The sequence below is a fragment of the Typha angustifolia genome, chromosome 10 (genome assembly GCF_048772165.1).
Source record: "Typha angustifolia cultivar Huaian chromosome 10, ASM4877216v1, whole genome shotgun sequence".
In the NCBI taxonomy this organism is placed as follows: Eukaryota; Viridiplantae; Streptophyta; class Magnoliopsida; order Poales; family Typhaceae; genus Typha; species Typha angustifolia.
The window spans coordinates 13,039,503-13,057,543 of NC_133248.1; the positions used below are offsets into that span (position 1 = coordinate 13,039,503).

General features: G+C 39.4%; 2 protein-coding genes, 1 long non-coding RNA gene and 1 pseudogene across 3 annotated transcripts; 1 reads left to right on the plus strand and 3 right to left on the minus strand.

Moving 5' to 3' along the window:
• Window positions 1-429: 429 nt before the first annotated feature.
• LOC140769247 (ABC transporter C family member 3-like) lies at window positions 430-8,062 on the minus strand. The gene is made up of 10 exons (XM_073109905.1): window positions 4,994-8,062; window positions 4,650-4,736; window positions 3,878-4,567; window positions 3,605-3,769; window positions 3,066-3,360; window positions 2,741-2,973; window positions 1,719-2,024; window positions 1,535-1,598; window positions 1,052-1,291; window positions 430-964 (listed from the first exon to the last, which is right to left on the minus strand). Exons 1-10 carry the CDS (start codon window positions 7,445-7,447, stop codon window positions 846-848), a joined length of 4,653 nt encoding a protein of 1,550 aa, XP_072966006.1. The 5' UTR covers window positions 7,448-8,062; the 3' UTR covers window positions 430-845.
• Window positions 8,063-9,955: 1,893 nt separating this feature from the next.
• Window positions 9,956-11,625, minus strand: LOC140768435 (ABC transporter C family member 3-like). Its single transcript, XM_073108700.1, has 4 exons — window positions 11,274-11,625; window positions 11,077-11,140; window positions 10,524-10,779; window positions 9,956-10,452 (listed from the first exon to the last, which is right to left on the minus strand). Exons 1-3 carry the CDS (start codon window positions 11,616-11,618, stop codon window positions 10,535-10,537), a joined length of 654 nt encoding a protein of 217 aa, XP_072964801.1. The 5' UTR covers window positions 11,619-11,625; the 3' UTR covers window positions 9,956-10,452; window positions 10,524-10,534.
• A 623-nt stretch (window positions 11,626-12,248) lies between these two features.
• Window positions 12,249-13,764, minus strand: LOC140769305 (ABC transporter C family member 3-like; annotated as a pseudogene).
• A 3,086-nt stretch (window positions 13,765-16,850) lies between these two features.
• Window positions 16,851-18,012, plus strand: LOC140769406 (uncharacterized). The gene is made up of 2 exons (XR_012105893.1): window positions 16,851-17,269; window positions 17,660-18,012. It is a non-coding gene; the product is annotated as an uncharacterized lncRNA (long non-coding RNA).
• The last annotated feature ends 29 nt before the right edge of the window (window positions 18,013-18,041 follow it).

The following is an 18,041-nucleotide window of genomic DNA, read 5'->3' on the forward strand; positions in this document are numbered from 1 at the left end:
TTATATCCAGAAGAAAGGCACAAGCCCTGCTATCGTAGATGAGCTTTCACGCCGACAATACACACCACCCTTTCTTCTCCAAGATCATGGGGGTGGGACTTTCCCAACTAACGGCGCGGGGTCTTATATTGCAATGCATATCGTAATTAATTCATTGAATGATGATCCTGGCTGACATGGCCCACTTTGGCATCCCAATGTTGATGGGCCTCTAATTTCACAGCCTGGCAGTATATTTCTTGGTTCGCTAGATCTGTTTAGATTTTAGAGTTTTGTCCTTCTCTTTTATTTATGTAACCCTAATTCCTAAACAAGTGCACCAAGGGTAGGTATACCTTGTCAGTTGACTTGGAAATAATGTGTTGCTGCTCAAACGATAGAAACTTTTGCTCTGTAAATATCCCTTCAATCACAACAAACTCACACAGGAAAAGAAAGGATACTTTCTAGCATCCATTTATTTATACCATATGTTCCTGTTACAAGAGAAATGCCTTCCAAGCATCCTGAGCTGATGTTAATGTAAAAGGAGCATCACATGATACAACAATTGAAGTACTTATTTAGCATCTTGTGAATACAGCATTGTTATAAGCTGGCCGCTAATGTTTCCAGAGGTTAGCATTAAGTTAACCATGGATTCTATCCAAATCCTCTTAATAGCATCGAGCTCTCACAGATGTAAGGCAAATACAATTGCGTCTGCCTGAAGCAAGCACTAAAGGGTAGTAAAGGAATAGATCTGCTGCACTCACGATCAAGGAGATCAAATAAAGTGATTTCTCTGCTGATTTTTCGCCATCATCCAAGCTATTGCCACAATGCAGTTGGAACAACAATAGCTTTCAATGATTGTTCAGCTCAGAATAACTTGATCTCATAGTGTATTCAGAGACGAGCTTTGAGAATAAGGATGACTTGTTTTCTAGCAATCTGGTGGGTGTGTCATATTCCACAATCACACCTGTTCAAAATAAAACAGATTAAGATAAACAAATAAAAGAGTGAGAGCGGGAAGACAGGTGAGTTCAATCACTTGGATTGGACTAACCATTATCGAGAAGTAAGACCATATCACTATCAAGTACTGATGTTATTCGATGTGCTATTGTAATCACTGTTGAGTCCGAGAACTGCTGCCCCAGAGTCTTCTGAATTAGGTTGTCAGTTGCTGTGTCCACTGAAGCAGTGGCTTCATCCAGAACCAACAATTTGCTCTTTTTCAAGATAACTCTCCCTAGACATACAAGCTGACGCTGACCGACACTCCAGTTCTCGCCATTTTCCATTACTGCAATTCAGATTGGTCAGCTAAGCTGAGAAACACCAGACACGAAAATCCAATAAGAAATTTAGAAGTAGATACAATTTTGGAAGGTGCAATTGATAGTGAACAAGGAATTATTATTATCACAAAAGATTAATTTCTGAATCTGTTAGTAGCCAAAATAATTGGGAAATCTCAAAATGAAGTGTCATCCTAATGCCAAGCTGATTCAATATAGCTATAATTTGTATAGTGAAAGACACTCACCTGCAGAATCAAGCTTCAATTCTTTCTTTTTAATTTCATCTCCCAGTTGACAACAATTCAAAGCCTAAGCAGAGAAGTATTTATCAGTGGAGAAAATTCCAAACTGCTAGATCTTGGTGCAGGACAAAATTATTCCCAAAAAGATAATGTATAGCATGTAAATAACACATGGAAATGAAAGCACCTCCCATATCTGTTCGTCAGTGTACTCTTCAAGAGGATCAAGGTTGCTCCGCACAGTTCCCTCAAACATAGTTGGATCCTGAGGAATAATGCTTAATCTGGATCTCAGGTCATGCAGCCCGATGGTGGAGATGTCAATATCATCTACAAGTATCTGACCAACAGTTGGATCAACAATCCGGAAGAGTGCCTGTATAATGGTAGATTTTCCACTACCAGTTCTTCCAACAATACCAGTCTTCATCCCTCCAGGGAAAGTGCATGTAAGCCCCCTTAGTACAAATGGCAAATGCAGGGCATACCGTACCTGCATCATAACAAATTAATACCAAAAAATCCAGAAAGAGCTAAGGAACTAGCATCTACAGGACCGAGAAATACTTCTCCAAAAATAAGTCAAAAATTGTTCTCTGGAAGCAATCCTGTATCATTTAGTGTGCAAAGGAAGTTGCAAGTGGGCAGACTTCTTAAGGATTTTGCTTCTTTTTTTCTTGCCCTTTTGCATCAGTGTTCCTCCTTCACGGCTTCACCCTCATACAAGCTAATTAGGCACAACACTACTGAAAAACTTATATTCATATTTTGAGATGCTGAATGAGATCGAAAGAAAATACTTTTGGATTCTTAATGTTGCTTCTCTAACAAATACGAGATGAGTAAATCATTAGCCTCTATATGCTCACAAATCTTGCTTAAGTTTTTGCTTCCTCAGCAGCATCATGCTTAGCATTTTGTTTTAGATGTCTTTTCTACTTGCTAGTTGCAGCAGTTAACAAACTTTGACTGCCTGGAAAGTTATTTAAGCTTCTAATGAGATTGTAAAAATTTAAAAAAAAAAAAGAACTCTATAATCCAACCTTTATGAAATGTTCATACCTAACACCGCTGAAGCATGATAAAAGCAAGTTCTGAATCTAATACCAATTCCGTGGTGCTTCAAATACTTTGTACAGCAAGCTGAATAAAGTAAATGTGTATGTCTTATGTATGAGTGCAAGCAAGTATAAAGATGATGAAATTTACATGGAGGTTACGAAGCTCTACTTCTCCCTTCGATGGCCAGCCACAATTCAATCTGCCTTCTTCCATAGTAGCAGGTGCTTCTATAGCAAGAGGTGGTTCACTAGGAATGCACGTATACTGCAACATCCGTTCTACAGATATAATTTTGTTTTCAAGATTGCAGAGATTCCAAATGATCCATGCTTGCGTCATATTCAGAGTAAGTCCATATGTCACCGCAAGACCGGCAAGAGCTACAAATGACAAAATAAAGGGTGCCAGTTGATAACAATACTTCAGTTCCATTATTAAATTAGATAAAAAAATATTCTACCAGTTATCCTACCAGGATCAATGACACCATTTGGTAGTGAGACCAGAAATATCAAAGAACAGGCAAAAATAACAGTTGACAGCATATCCAAACGAAAGCAGAGCCATTCCATTGAAGCAGAATTATGGAACTTGGGTCGAGAGAAATCGTCCATAAGACGATAATTAGTGCCAATAAAACTTGATTCCTTGCTAAAACTTCTAATTGTTGCTGAGCCTGTCATTGATTCAGCAAAATGCTGTATGATGGGAGCTTTGCATACACCAACCAACCTCGCCAGTTCACGTGATGTATTTATGTAATATTGCTGAGAAGAAGGAAGAAACACAGAAGAGCCATGTAACTCAAATTTCAGAAGAACTAAATAATAAGTGATGTAACCATCCAACATAATAGCCATAATTTTGTGAGTCAAGTAAGTAAACCTAATGCATCTCTAGGTATTTAAGGAGCCAAGATGAGCTTATGTATTATTTTCATGTTTATGAATAAGAACTGAGCTGTAGTACTTGAAACTCCCATTAGGAGAAAAAAGTAAGCGAAGAATATACCTGATACCAAAAGCAGGCAGCAGTTACAGGTAAGAAGATAATGAAAACCTGCCATGCAACCTGTGACATTACTGCAATGATCCCAATGATTTGTATAATTGAAAATGCAAAGGCGCCAAGCTGATTAGGAATGCTGGTATCCACTTCACTTTGATCAGTCGAAGCCTGCAATTTAACAATTTCTTATCTAGACGAGGACCAAATTATACAAATTTTCGACAAACTATTCTTGCTCCACTGCAGAATGATAGAAATTCAATGTAGATGACTTACTCTGTTTAGGATACGCCCGCTCGGTGTGGAATCAAAGAATGACATAGGAGCACGAAAAATGCATGTATGCATCTTGTTGAATAATATTGTTGCTGTCGTAAATCCGGCTGTAACAAGAAGTAGAGCTCTTACAAGGACACAAATGGAGCTCCCAATAGCTAGTGCAACATAAACATACATAAGCACAGAGCCGCTGACTGGTGGTTCCATATCTGTTGATACAGGGACTGCCCAGGCCATCCAGTAATTACTACCAATCTGAAGGATCTGAAAGAGAATTTGAGCCAACAATATGAGGGGCACAAGAGCTCCTTTATATGCCATTGTGACATATCTCCAGTAAACCCAAAACCCAACCTTGCCTTTCTCCCTTTCTTCTTCTTGAACAAGTTGTCCCTTCTGCACAGCTCCTTGTTCGTTCAATGACTCAGAAGAGGCAAGGCCACCTCCTTCTTCCGCTTTACCATACTGTATATCTTTCTGTTCAACTTTCTGAAGAACCTCTGAGCTACTGTCAGTGTCACACGAACCACTTTCCATCTTGTTGGCTAAGGTGTTAGTTGTGAGTTCCAGAGAGTCCAGTGCTGCCAAAGCATCTCTATGTGCTCCAACCAGTTCATTGAAATCGGCTCCTGAGTCGAGTAGTTCATTGTACTTGCCCGCTTCTGCTATTTCTCCATCCTTCAAAACCTACCAGACAAAAGAATATTTCTAGCTTGCTGTTGGGAAGCATAGAGTAAAATATTTAATGTATTCAATCAGCAAAACTCACCAGAATGAGGTCAGCTGAAGGTAAAAATTCCACCTGATGAGTGACATACACCACCGTTTTTGAAGCTAAAAGCCCGAGCAAGCACTCCTGCAAAACAATTGTCCTTTAGAAGCTAGAATACTGATCTTCGTGCCTGTACACTGCAACAATTTCCTTCACGAAATCCATGTGGAAATATTAAGCATAATATCTGTTGTTGGAACTTGGAACTTGGAAGATTGCCACAACTAGTTAATAGTTGATCTACCTAGTGCAACATGAGCTCAAATGCAAAGTAATAAAAGAGGAGCACGTATAATTTACTTATTGTACCAATACATTCACTATAAGAAGTGAGATAGTACCTTAAATAGATGGGATCCTGTATGAGCATCAACAGCACTAAATGGATCATCAAAAAGGAAAACATCCGCATCTTGGTATAAAGCACGGGCTATCTGTATCCTTTGCTTCTGTCCACCACTCAGGTTGATGCCTCTCTCTCCTATAACTGTCTGGTCTCCAAATGGCAAAATCTCCAAGTCTTTCTTCAAGGAGCATACTTCAAGGACTTTTTCATACTTGTTGCAGTCCATTTCCTGACCAAATAGTATATTATCTTGAATTTTACCACTCTGTATCCAAGGTGATTGGGCGACATAGGCCATTGATCCAAACAACTTGACATTTCCAGATAATTTAGGCACTTCACCTAATATGCAAGACAGCAAGCTTGATTTACCAGAACCAACAGTTCCACAAACAGCAATTCTCATGCCTTGCAGGACTTGAAAATTCAAGTTCCGCAACGTGGGGACTCTAGAAGAGAGATCCCAGGAGAAACTTCCATTGCTTACTTCAATTGCAACCTGGGAGCTACCTCTAGGGAGCTTCTGCACTACGTCATTTGGCAAGTCCTCAAGGCATAGGAATGATGACATTCTATCAAGGGAGACTTTGGTCTGGATTATCATTGAGATAGTGTCGGGAAGATTGTAAATAGGCTCTTGCAACACTCTAAATGTTGCTAGAGCTGATAGAACCTTTCCTGATTCTAATGGAATACCCATAATCATGCAAGCCCCAAAGGTGACAACAGCAACAAAAGTAGGTGCACCCCAGAAGACAAATGTCACCATTGTAGATATATACGAATATTTTTTCAACCAATTTGTCTCTGTTTTCCTTAATCCAACTATTTTGGATAAGAACTTCATTTCCCAACCTTGAAGCTTGAGAATCCTCATGTTCCTCAAGATCTCAGACATAGCTTTCATCCTAACATCTTTAGATTCCATCATCCCTGCCTGGAATTTCTCTTGCATCTTTCCCAACGGAAAATTGGCCAACATTACAACGATGGTCGCTGCTAAAGCTGCAAGTGAAGCAAGTCCCAGACTAGAATACAAGATCAACAAGGCAATGGCCACTTGCACAACAACCAACCAAGGATCATGCATGTACCAACTGAAAAGCCCAATCCTCTCTGCATCAACACTCATGATATTGATGATTTCTCCACTAGTATGACTCTGCCTAGAGTGGCTAGATAGAGCAAGACCCTTTTGGTATATCATACAGACAAGGAAAGACCTAACCCTGATCCCAGCTTGTTGCAATCTGAAGAACCAGTGCCTCTGAAAGATGCTCTCTAGAAGCTTCGAAATGATGAAGGCCATAACTAAAAGGTATCCTTTATTTTCAAACTTTTGATTGCCGTTAAGGTACTGGACAAAGTATTCGATGAGGTAGGGACCTACATAAGTAGCTAGAGTGTACACGAGAGCATAAACTGCCGTCAGTAAGACATGTTCCCATGTAGAGAATACTAAAGTTTTGGCCAGTTTAAATGATGTTATCCGACCACTGGAAGTTCCAGTATTGCTACTGGCACCAATGTAGGTAGCACTAGAATTAGCAGTAGGATCACCATCACTTGCAGTGAGAGATTCAAGCTTACTCTTGAAAATTGGGAAGAGACCATTAGCACTATCCCTACCATCTAAGAGTGGAACATCATTCAGGTCTAACGTCTTCCTATGACCTCTTGAAAGCAAAGGATTCAGCCAAGAGAAAGTAAGGATACTAAGAAAACCTGCATTTGCGAAAAGGGAGAAATTTTGAGGACCACTAATATCGTATGACCCACTAACAACGGTCCCATTCAAGAGAGGCTCCCGAAGAATAGAGTCCTCTTCTGTGTTCCTCTTTCCGAAGAAACCGGCATAGTTAAGGATCAAGCAAGCAAGAAGAGAACCAACATCCAGAACCCACAAATGGGTTTGCAGAATTCCATCGTTTCTCAAGTAGAGGAAGTCAATAACAAGGGAAAAAAGTGACACAAGCAAGAAGAGACTCCACCCAATCCTTAGGAAGGCTGGGAATCTCTTCTCACTCCGCCGACCGAATTCGAGGCACAAATACGCAGAGATGGAGAAGAATGAAACTGCCCTTGCACCCAAATCCCACTGGGTGGCAATCTGCTCATCAGACCACCTCCCTGCTCCACACCAGAAGAAATTATAACCGGAGAGGACGAGATAAAACAAACCCAAACCCAGTGTAGTGAATAGGGTTAGCTTGTAACACGAGAAGCTATTGCTCTCCACTCTCTCTTTAGAGTTTCCCACCCTATACCTCCTAAAGAGCCAGAACGAGGACATAACAAGAAACAACCCGACGTGACACAAAGCAAAGAAGCCATGAAGAATCTTAGGTTCTAACAAGAATCCAACATCTCCATGCATCTGATAAGAAAGATTGTAAGAGAAGGAGGGCAACATACCATTAGTGGTCATCGGAAGAGGACCGAAATCCATGTTAACAAAATTCGATCTTCCTCCTAAGCTAATGGGATTCTTCCTTCCTAAGCTAGTGGACTCAGAGTGTTAGCAAAGAGAGGGACCTTTATATATAGCGTTGAGTGGATGAGAGAGCGCGCGAAAGGCGGCTCCTTGGGGTGCAAGGTAACTCTTTTTCCACAAGTGCGGAGACCTCGAAGCCGGGGTCGCTCAATTGAAAACAAACGGCGAGAGATAATAACTCTAAGAAAAGTGAATGGGATAGTAATAATACATACTATATTATAGTTATAAGATGGTTTTGGATGGAGGGAAAATATTAGCAACTGTAGGTTGGTCTGGTGGGATCCATACCAGAGATGGGAGTGAATTAAGGAGAGCAACTCCGATGTGGTAACAAACTTGGTTCTCTAGTCTACTCTATTTTAGGCTTCTTTTTATAAACTTCCTATCCTAATTGAACGCAAGCATCTCTACTGCGTCTGCGCGTAGAATTGGGGAGCAGTTATGTGGAGTAGTTACAAGATCCTCTGACTGGATTACATACTTAATTTGAACATTGGGCGTGTTCCATCTTCAACAAGATGGGTGGCGTCCAGCTAATCTGAGCTTTTTGTTAATCTAAGCAATCCAACACAAACTGAAATTAGCGTGGATTTCCTTAACTAGATTCATGACTACCGCTTATACATACATATATATATATATATATATATATTCCTGAATTCTTTAGCCTATCTATCTAATCACATGTTCGGTTTGGTCCAACACTTGTAGCAGAATTAAGTTATAAGCTACCATTTAGTTTTCTCATCGACAGATCCAGGAATTTCATTCAACAGTGGTAGCTTTTGCTTCGCTACATAGCAAATCAGATGTAGGGGTGTAAACGAGCCGAGCCTGAGCGAGCCGGCTCTAGCTCAGGCTCCGCTCGAAATTAGTTTCGAGCCTCACAATGTTGCTCAGGCTCGGCTCAGCTCAACCCGAGCCGAGCTCGAGCTGAGCCTAACCGAGCTCGATTAGAGGATAAGGCGGTTGCGACGTGGGCGGTGGCGACGTGGGCGGCGGCTTGCCGAAGGAGTCGGAGACGAATGGAGGAGGCCGACGACGGAGGAAGGTGTGGCGCCGTGGTGGTGGTTTGCCGTCGTTGCCGATGGAGACCGACAAGGAGGGAAGAATGAAGGTGATCGGGTGGATGAGGGTGAGAGTGAAGGTGAGGGTGGGGGAATTGATGATGGGGAAGGTGATGTGATGGGAAATGTGAAGTAATTAATGAGGGTGGGGTAGGTGAGGGTGGGGTAGGTGAGGACGATGAATGTTGAGGTAGGTTACGGATGAGAATGAGTTAGTGAAAGACACATGGAAATATTTCCTTATGCCACGTGTCCTTAGTCATAGGGACTCAGGCTATCGAGCCTGAGCGAGCCGGCTCCAACTCAGGCTCGGCTCGATATTAATTTCGAGCCTATTATAATGGCTCGGGCTCGGCTCAGCTCTGATCGAGCCGAGCCATACTCGAGCTTCACCCGAGCCGAGCCCGAGCTGCTCGTCAAGCCTGACAGCCCTAATCAGATGCAATGCTTAAAAGTAAAGATACCTTTTATGTCAACCAAGATCTCAACCTTCCTTTTTCAGCTAACTTTAAGACTTGTACAGGGACTCGATAAAGACCCGAGCAGCTAAATTATTCTAACAGTTTTGGTCAATAATACAAAACTTAGTGACCAAGAAATATGACTAGAAGAAGAAAACAAAACAAAACAAAATTCACCACGACTCTCTCTTCCCAGCAATCAGATTGGGCGTCACACAAGTGGTGGTTTCTCCACCAAACTGACTGATTCAATTTTCTATTCAACAATGAGCACCTCTTCCGTGTTCTATGAGGAAATATTTATCATTAGATTCAATAGATAATTATTTATTTTTAAGACATATTATCTACACATTATTTTTTAAACAATTATATTATCTTAATAATTTATTATATATATATAGATATCAGAGTATTCATATCTTTTTAAAATTAACTTGATGAAAATTTAATTAAATTCTATCTCTTCAATTATTTTTTTTAATTACTTATATATATTTCACAATAGAGATAAATAATCAAATTTAAATTAAAACATATCTCCTTTAAAGGTAAAGAACTAAATTTAATTATCTAGTATCAAATAATATCTCCTGTAATTAAGAGTTAATCATCTCTATCACAACCATAAAAAGGGAGAAATCTTAATAGACAAAAGAATATATAATCCAAAAATTAGGTACATATAATCTCATATATAAAAATTGGCTATTATAACTGTTAGATTAGAATTATAAATTTTAGAGAGGTATTACAGTATTTGCTTAAAAAAACAAAAACTGGCATCAAATATTTTACATTTACTATATTTATTATACCCAAAAATCTTCAATCTGTCTAATTTGAGCTCTATGTTTATATTATAGGTGTGACCATTAAAAAAAACCGCTACAGAAATCAAGGGCACACAAGTCCAAATGTTTCAACATGGAAAGACACAAATATGTTAATATGTTGCCTGTCAGTTGTCGTAAACAAACGGTGTGCAATAGCCAATAGTTCTTTGGTTTGAAGCCCCTTTTCTGTATCCAAACATCTCCAAGATCGACAGTTACAGGGCATTCGATCAGAATTTATTACAACATGAAGCAAAAAAATTCCAACTTAATAAGATCAAATGCTCGAAACTGATATGCGGTTTGTTTCGCGGATAGTTATTTGTAACCTTAATTTTAAGAGGTTGACCCCATCAAAATAATTGATGGACTGCCATATATAACCCACACGAAGATCTACAGTGGAGTGTTCTCTCAGTTGATTTTTGGACATCATCCAAGGTATTGTCTCGATGCAATTAGAGCAACAATAGCTTTCAATGAACGCTCATCTCAGGATAACTTGATCTCCTGGTGTATTCAGGGACGAGCTTTGAGAATAAGGATGATTTGTTTTCTGGCAATCTTGTGGGTGTCATATTTTACGATCACACCTGCTCAAAATAAAACAGATTAAGATAAACAATTAAAGGGAGGGGTGGGGGGATTGAGTTAGTTTGCTTACTTAAATGGAGACTATGCGTTATCAAGAAGTAAGACCATATCACTATCAAGTAGTGACGTTATTCGATGCACTATTGCGATCACTGTTGCCTCTGAGAACTGCTCTCTCACCGTCTTCTGAATTAGGCTATCAGTTGCTGTATCAACTGAAGCAGTATCTTCATTTAGAATCAGCACTTTGCTCTTTTTCCAAATTACCCTCCCTAGACATGCAAGCTGACGCTGACCAATGCTCCAGTCCTCGCCGTTTTCCATTACTGCAACTCAGATTGGTCAGTTATGCCGAGAAACACCACAATGAAATCCAATAAGAAATTTAAATGTGAATACAATTTTGGAAGGTCCGATGGATAGTGAACAAGGAATTATTATAATTATCCATAAAAATTATTTACTAAATCCGTCAATAGCCAGCAGATGAAGAATATAACTAGTTCTTACAAATGGAAGTAGATTTTCAAAAGGTAAAATAATTGGGGAATGTCAAAGAGGTGTCACCAAAATGCCAATGCCGAATTAGCACAATTATAACTTGTATAGAAATTGACTCTCACCTGCAGAATAAAGCTTCGATTCCTTCTTCTTAACTTCCTCTCCCAGTTGACAGCAATTTAAAGCCTAAACAGAGAAGTATTTTATCAGTGGAAGGAAAAAAAATGTCCTCATTGCTAGATCTTTGTACAGAACGAAATTATTCGTGAAAGATGATTATAATGTAAATCATGTAGATAACATGTCGGATAGAAAGCACCTCCCAGATCTGTTTGTCAGTAAACTTTTCAAGAGAGTCAGGGTTGCTCCGCGGAGTTCCCTCAAACATAGTTGGGTCTTGAGGAATAATGCTTAATCTGGATCTTAGGTCATGCAAACCGATGGTAGAGATATCATTATCTACAACAATCTGACCAACAGTTGGGTCAATAATGCGGAAGAGTGTCAGTGCGATGTTAGACTTTCCACTACCAGTTCTTCCAACAATACCAGTCTTCATCCCTCCAGAGAAAGTGCATGTAAGGCCCCTTAGTACAAATGGCAAATGGGGGTATATCATACAAATTAATATCAGCAAACCAGAAAAAAGTAAGAAACTCATCATCGACAGGACTAATAAATACTTCTCCAAAAAATCAGTCAAAAATTATTCTCCGGAAGTAATCTGGTACCATTTAGTGCTCATCACACAAAGTCGCAAGTAGGCAGACTTCTTAAGGCCTGAAACTTGTTAATAATGCCCCTTTGCCATCAATGTACCTCCTCTTATATACACCTAGATCTGATTAATAGAAATATATCACCCTAGTACAAGGCAATTAGGCACGACATCACTGACAAACTTTTCATACTTTTAGATGCTGAATGAAATGGGAAGAATATACTCATGGATCTTTAAAAAAATGTTTGCTTCTCCTGACAAGTATGAGTTGAGTAAATCATTAGCCTCTATATGCTCAGAAAACTTGCTAATGTTTTTGCTTGCTCAGCAGCATCATGGTTAGCTTTTTGTTCTTAACGTCTTTTCTACTAGCTAGTTGCAACAATTACAAACTTTGACTGCCTGGAAATTTAGTATTTGTGCTTCTAATGAGATTGTAAAAATACAAAAAGAAAAAGAATTCTAAAATCAAGCATTTCTGAAATGTTTATACCTAAGATCACTGAAGCAAGTAAATATGATAAAAGAATGTATTAAATATAATACCAATTACGTGGTGCTTCAGATACTGTCTTACTGAACAAAGGAAATGTGTGTACGTTGCATGTATGAGTGTTTAAGCATAAAGACAATGAAATTCACATGGAGGTTATGAAGCTCTACTTCTCCCTTGGATAGCCAGCCATGATTATTGCCAGGTGCTTCTATAGATAAGAGGTAGTTCACTAGGAATGCTCGTATACTGCAACATCCGTTCTACAGATATAATTTTGTTTTCCAGATTGCAGAGAATCAAAATGGCCTATGCTTGCATCAATTCAGAGGAAGTCCATATATACCGCAAGATCAGCAAGGCCTAAAAAAGGACAAAACAAAAGGGGCCAGTTGATACAATACTTCAATCCATTATTAAATTACCAAATATATTCTACCACTTAACCTACCAGGATCAATGACACAATTTAATAATGAGACCAGAAATATCAAAGAAAAGGCAAAAGTAACAGCCGACAACATATCCAAACGAAAGTAAAGCCATTCCATTGAAGCAGAATTATGGAACTTGGGTCGACAGAAATCATCCATCAGACGGTAATTAGTGCCTATAAAGCTTGTTTCCTTGCCAAAACTTTTAATTGTTGATGAACCTGCCATTGATTCAACAAAATGCTGTATGATGGGAGCTTTGCAAACCTTGCTAATTCACCTGATGTATTTATGTAATATTGCTGAATAGAAAGAAGAAACAAAGAAGAGCTATGCTATTCAAATTCAGTACCCCGGTGCAGAAAAGAACTAAATAGTAAGTGAGTATTGTAACCGTCGAAGTATCAAACATAATTGCCATAATTTTGAGAGGCAATGCAAGTAATTAAAAAAATGCCACGTATTTAAGGTGCCAGCAATAAATTCTGTTTTGTATTTCTGTGTATGAATAAGATGAACTATACTACTTGAAACACTCATGAGGAGAGACAAGTAAGCCAAGACTATACCTGATACCAAAAGCAGGCAGCAATTACAGGAACAAAAATAAGGAAAACCTGTCATACAACCTGTGACATCACTGCCACAACCCCAACGATTTGTATAATAAAAAATGCAAACCAAGCTGGCTAGGAAGACCCACATCCACTTGACTTTGATCAGTTGAAGCATGCAAATTAACAATTTCCTATGTAGATGGGTACCAAATCATACAAATTTTTGACAAACTATTCTTGTTCCACTTAGGACTGAAAGCAATTCTATGTAGATGACTTACTCTGCTCAGGATACGCCCACTAGGTATGGAATCAAATAATGACATAGGAGTGCGAAAAATGCATGTATGCATCTTGTTGAATAGCATTGTTGCTGTCTTATATCCAGCTGTGACAAGAAGCATAGCTATTACAAGGACACAAAAGGAGCTCCCAATAGCTAATGCAACAAAGACATAGATAAGCACAGAGCAGCTAACTGGAGGTTCAACATCTTTTGATACTGGAACTGCCCAAGCCATCCAATAATTACTACCAATATGAAGGGTTTGAAATAGAATTTGAGCGAGCAATATGAGGGGCACAAGAGCTCCTTTATATGCCATTGTGATATATCACCAGTAGACCAAAAACCCGACCTTGCCTTCCTCCCTTTCTTCTTCTTGAACAAGTTGTCCCTTCTGCCCAGCTCCTTGTTCCTCCCAGAACTCATCCAGCTCGTTCATCTGCTTCACCATACTGTAGATCTTTTTGGTCAACTTTCTGAAGAACCTCTGAGCTACTGTCAGTGTCACATGAACCACTTCCCGTCTTGTTGGCTGAAGAGTCAGTTGTGAGTTCCAGAGAGTTCAGTGGTGCCAAAGCATCTTTATGTGCTCCAACCAGCTCCTTGAACTTTGCTCCTAAATCAAGTAGTTCATTGGATTTGCCTGCTTCTGCTATTTCTCCATCTTTTGTTGAGATGATAGAGAGAATATAAAATGAATTCAATCAGAAAAACTCACCAGAATAAGGTCAGCTGAAGGTAAAAATTCCAGCTGATGAGTGGCATAGACCACTGTTTTTGAAGCTAAAAGCTCGAACAAGCATCCTTGCAAAAAGAACCATCACCTGGAAGCTAGAATACTGAACTTCCTGCTTGTACACTGCAACAATTTCCTTCATGAAATCAACATGGAAACATTGTGCCTGATATTTATAGATGGAAGAATGTCACAAGTCACAACTAGTAAAAAGTTGATCTCCCTACCTAGTGCAACATGAACTTCTTAAAAAGCAAAGTAATAAAAGAGGTGCATGTGTTAATTAAAAAATAAAAATAAAAATAAAAAGGTGCCCGTAGAATTTATTTACTGTACGGACACATTCGCTAGAAGAAGTGAGATAGTACCTTAAATAGATGGGATCTTGTATGAGCATCAACAGCACTGAATGGAACATCAAAAAGGAAAACTGGGAGGACACCATTCGCTAAAGTTTTGGACAGTTTAAAAGGATGTTATCCGACCAGCAGAAGTTCCGATGTTGCTACTGGAACTAGCAGTAGGACCATCACTTCCCGTGAGAGACTCAAGATTACTCTTAAAAATTGGGAGGACACCATGAACACTATCCCTATCATCTAAGACTGGAATATCATTCAAGTCTAATGTCTTGTTATGACCTTTTGAAAGTAAAGGATTCGGGCAGGAGAAAGTAAGGATACTAAGGAAATCTGCATTTGCCAAAAGGGAGACATTTTGAGGGCATTAGGGCAACACCTACCATCAACATTAACCCCATCCAACAGAGGCACCCGAAGAATAGAGTCCACTTCTTCTGAGTTGCTCTTTCCGAAGAAGCCGGCATAGTTAAGGATCAAGTAAAAAGGAAGAGAACCAGCATCGAGAGCCAACAAATGGTCTCGCAGAATCCCATCGTTTCTCAAGTAAAAGAAGTTAATAACAAGGGGAAAACAAGACAAAAAGAAAAAGAGACCCTACCCAATCCGTAGGAAGGCTGGGAATCTCTTCTCACTCTGCCGACTGAATTCCAAGCACAAACAAGCAGAAATGGCAGACAGTGAAACTGTCCGTGCACCTAACTCCCACTGGGTGGCAATCTGCTCATCAGACCACTTCCCGGTGTCCACACCCGAAGATATTATAAACCCAAGCCCAAACCCAGTGAAGTGAATAGAGTCAGATTGTATTGCAAGAAGCTTTTGCTCTTCACCCTCTCTTTATTAAAGTTTCCCACTGTATACCCTCTATAGAGCCAGAACGAGGACAAAACAAGAAACAGCCCGACGTGACACAGAGCAGAGAACCCAATATCTCCATGCATCTGATAAGAAGGATTATGAGAGGAGTCGTCCAGTTCCATGATGATCAACTACCACCACCACCAAAGTTCAACTGTTGACCAAATTTATAGGTTGGGGTAACATGAACCGTAACCAAAATAGAACGAAGTTCTACTGTGCTATAATTCTAACACCGAGATCAGATCATATGCACCGTCCCTCTTCCTCCCAAACCGGTTATGCATATACGGCTCCAAACTTCCTACAAAAAGAACCAATCTTTATATATATATATATATATATATATATATATATATATATATATATATATATATATTATTTGGGGGGTGGGGGGCGAAGAGGATTTTCCAAGGTCCACGGGCTCAGGCCCAAATATTGAAATTGGACCGCTATTAAATTTTCTAAAATGGTAAGCCATTTGAGTTGTGCCGGCCCGGTTGCATGGGTTGGGACTTGGGAGGAGTTATTATGAGTTTTAGATGGTAATGATTGTGCGTGCGTGCGTGAGAGATGAGTATATATATATTTAATAAAGCTGATTAATATAATTAACCGACGGGAGCATGCTTGTCTTCCTCATGAATTATATAATATCTTTATGCCCTTGTGTGCATACCTATTAATAATCCATCTATCCTAAATTCCTAATCCTCCTTGTGCTTGTGAATTGTGATGTTGCACCAAACACACCCCAAAGACTACTGGCTATGAGTTGTCAGGTTGACATGATGCGATTAAAACTCAATAATCTAATATATATATATATAATATATATATATATATTCACGCGTCGGTTTTGCAGCGGTCTTTCTCAATAATTTTTTGTGCTGGGATAATGGGATCCTCCAGTTCTACAGACGGCGCACCGACGGCCTCGAAAGCGTTAGCCCAGCCGCTACAAATTGACCGTCTACCAAAAGCCAATACATTATACACGTCCAGAGAGACCCCACCACACCTGGTTATCTGCAGTTTTGATTAATTAAGTTAGATTGCTGACGCATAATTCATGGTTTGTCTTTGGTCATTTTATCTTCATTATTTTGATATATATATATATATATAAAATATTATATTATAGTGAAAGATGCAAAAATAATAATAAGGTCATATGATATACACAAGAAATAAAATAAAATAATAATTTTTTAATACAAATCAAACATGAAACAAAATAGATTTACAAATCACCTTGACCATGCTAGAATCTTCTCTTTTCTTTTTTCTCTTGAGCTTTTGTTCCTTCTATTTGATCACATTGGTCATAAGTCCTAAAATTCTATTGATAAGGGTGGGTGTCCTTTGCATGGTAATGGCAATCCAGTAAATATAACGAAGGGGAAAGGGTATTCCGGACGTAAGGCGCATGCCCGCCGACAGCTCAACTTGGGTAACGCCTGTACTGACCGACGCTGTTACTGGCTTTTGCCGGTCTCCATTAGTGACAGCCTGTCCAAGGCCCCGCAGACGGCGACGTGGAGAGCGACCTGAAGTTGATACCGGGACGGATTCTTCTCCAATCGAACGGATCAAAATTATTGATTATTTATCTGACGACTATAATGGACATTGAATAAAACCCCGAACTGGATTCTGAGGTGACCGGTGCTTCCGGTTATTTTGATATTATTATTTTGGTAATAGTAAGTATTAGCTGCACAAGAAAAGACGAACGCAATGAGAGGAGTATAGAGTAAAGTAGAGGAAGAGGGAGTGGAGGAGAAGGGAAAGCCGAGGGAAGGGGATTGGATGGGCGACGAGAGAGAGAACCCATCAGATCTGTTCTTGGAATTCAGGTGCTAAAGGTATATGATGTTTGTTTGGTATTTGTCTGCATTATCCCCTCGGCCTCGGGCTTTATGGCAAGAACCCTTTTTTTTTTATTTTTAAGAAAAGGAAAAATTTACCCGTAGTTACTTCTGCTGTTCTGATCCATTTAGAGCTGTATCTCTGAAACACATGCTTCTTAGAAGAGAAGAGAGCAAACAAACAGACAAGTCAACAGCTCAATGGTACTGCTGCTTTCGTTGTGATTAGAAACAGTAGAATTTCCTTTAAAAGCTAATAGTGTTAAATCTAGCACTTGAACCTTTCTCCGTCTATTATGGGCCCATTCATCGTTCTCCAAAGTTGTAGTTTACTAGGATTTCGGAGCACAATCATCTTTCTTAGAAATGGGCTTAAATCTCTTGCAGATATTGAAGAATACCACCGTGAGCAGGAGAGGATCGAGTAGCAGTGCTAATGGTGAAGGGCAGTAGGAGGGAGATTTATTTATGCATTCCTCTGACAGCGTTTGCTCTTAAACTTTGTGTCTGCTTGGCTTGTAGAACAGTTATTACCTTCATACAAGTTGTCGAGTATCTCAATTGAAAATAGGCCTATTTATGACAATGCATGACAATTTCGACGCCTCTATAATTATCCTTCTTTTGTTTGGGTTTGCCTTTTCTCATCATCATCATTATTATCATTATCTTTCTTTCTTGAATTCCTAATGGATGGAAGAAGAAGAAGAAGAAGAAGAAGAAGAAGAAAAAGAATAGGATCAAGTATCACATCAAGAGGATCTGGAGA

What these genes read in the sequence shown, in the direction of transcription:
- LOC140769247 (XM_073109905.1), bottom strand. Translation starts at nt 7,447, where the DNA reads ATGGATTTCGGTCCTCTTCCGATGACCACTAATGGTATGTTGCCCTCC. An exon ending in TAGAGCTTCGTAACCTCCAT is followed by an intron (nt 2,025 to 2,740) that starts GTAAATTTCATC and finishes GTTATGATGCAG; the next exon opens with GTACGGTATGCCCTGCATTT. An exon ending in GGTCTTACTTCTCGATAATG is followed by an intron (nt 965 to 1,051) that starts GTTAGTCCAATC and finishes TATTTTGAACAG; the next exon opens with GTGTGATTGTGGAATATGAC.
- LOC140768435 (XM_073108700.1), bottom strand. Translation starts at nt 11,618, where the DNA reads ATGATGAGTTTCTTACTTTTTTCTGGTTTGCTGATATTAATTTGTATG. An exon ending in CTGACAAACAGATCTGGGAG is followed by an intron (nt 11,141 to 11,273) that starts GTGCTTTCTATC and finishes TTCTCTGTTTAG; the next exon opens with GCTTTAAATTGCTGTCAACT. An exon ending in ATCGAAGCTTTATTCTGCAG is followed by an intron (nt 10,780 to 11,076) that starts GTGAGAGTCAAT and finishes TCTGAGTTGCAG; the next exon opens with TAATGGAAAACGGCGAGGAC.